Source organism: Penaeus monodon, chromosome 34, assembly GCF_015228065.2.
Source record: "Penaeus monodon isolate SGIC_2016 chromosome 34, NSTDA_Pmon_1, whole genome shotgun sequence".
NCBI lineage: Eukaryota > Metazoa > Arthropoda > Malacostraca > Decapoda > Penaeidae > Penaeus > Penaeus monodon.
Window position 1 is genome coordinate 6926482 of NC_051419.1, and position 592 is coordinate 6927073.

General features: G+C 53.7%; 1 protein-coding gene across 3 annotated transcripts in view; it reads right to left on the reverse strand.

Annotated features, from left to right (window-relative positions):
- LOC119594556 (furin-like protease 1) overlaps window positions 1–592 on the reverse strand; it is a gene marked incomplete at its 5' end in the record, with an annotated part of 24037 nt that overhangs the window by 22866 nt on the left and 579 nt on the right. For all 3 annotated transcript variants that reach the window (XM_037943588.1, XM_037943587.1, XM_037943586.1), the window contains 1 exon segment: window positions 106–231. In XM_037943588.1, coding sequence (XP_037799516.1) covers window positions 106–231 — 126 coding nt within the window.

Here is a 592-nt window from a genome sequence, read left to right on the forward strand (position 1 = left end):
CAACCCAACCCCCCAACCAAAACCCAGCTCTCATCCGTTCGAACCATTCCCGAAACGCCGCGTTCTAACCCGAACCACCGTCTCCTACAATCCACCTCCACTTACCAAATACCACATCTGCGGCCACTTGGGATCGTCCATCCACGTGGAGATGTACTTGGCGGAGCGATCTTGGTGCATGAAGTCCCGCTTCACTCGCCGCTTCACCACCTGCTGCTCGGCCCACCGCACCTGCTCGACACAACGGCTCATTAGCTCGGGTGGAGGCCCCGCTCGTGCTTCTTGGGGCTTAAGCTTGGCTAAGTCAAGCTGAGTTGAGTGAGGAGTCAAGCTAAGTCAAGCTGAGTTGAGTGAGGAGTCAAGCTAAGTCAAGCTGAGTGAGTGAGGAGTCAAGCTAAGTCAAGCTGAGTTGAGTGAGGAGTCAAGCTAAGTCAAGCTGAGTTGAGTGAGGAGTCAAGCTAAGTCAAGCTGAGTTGAGTGAGGAGTCAAGCTGAGTTGAGTGAGGAGTCAAGCTGAGTTGAGTGAGGAGTCAAGCTGAGTTGAGTGAGGAGTCAAGCTGAGTTGAGTGAGGAGTCAAGCTGAGTTGAGTGAG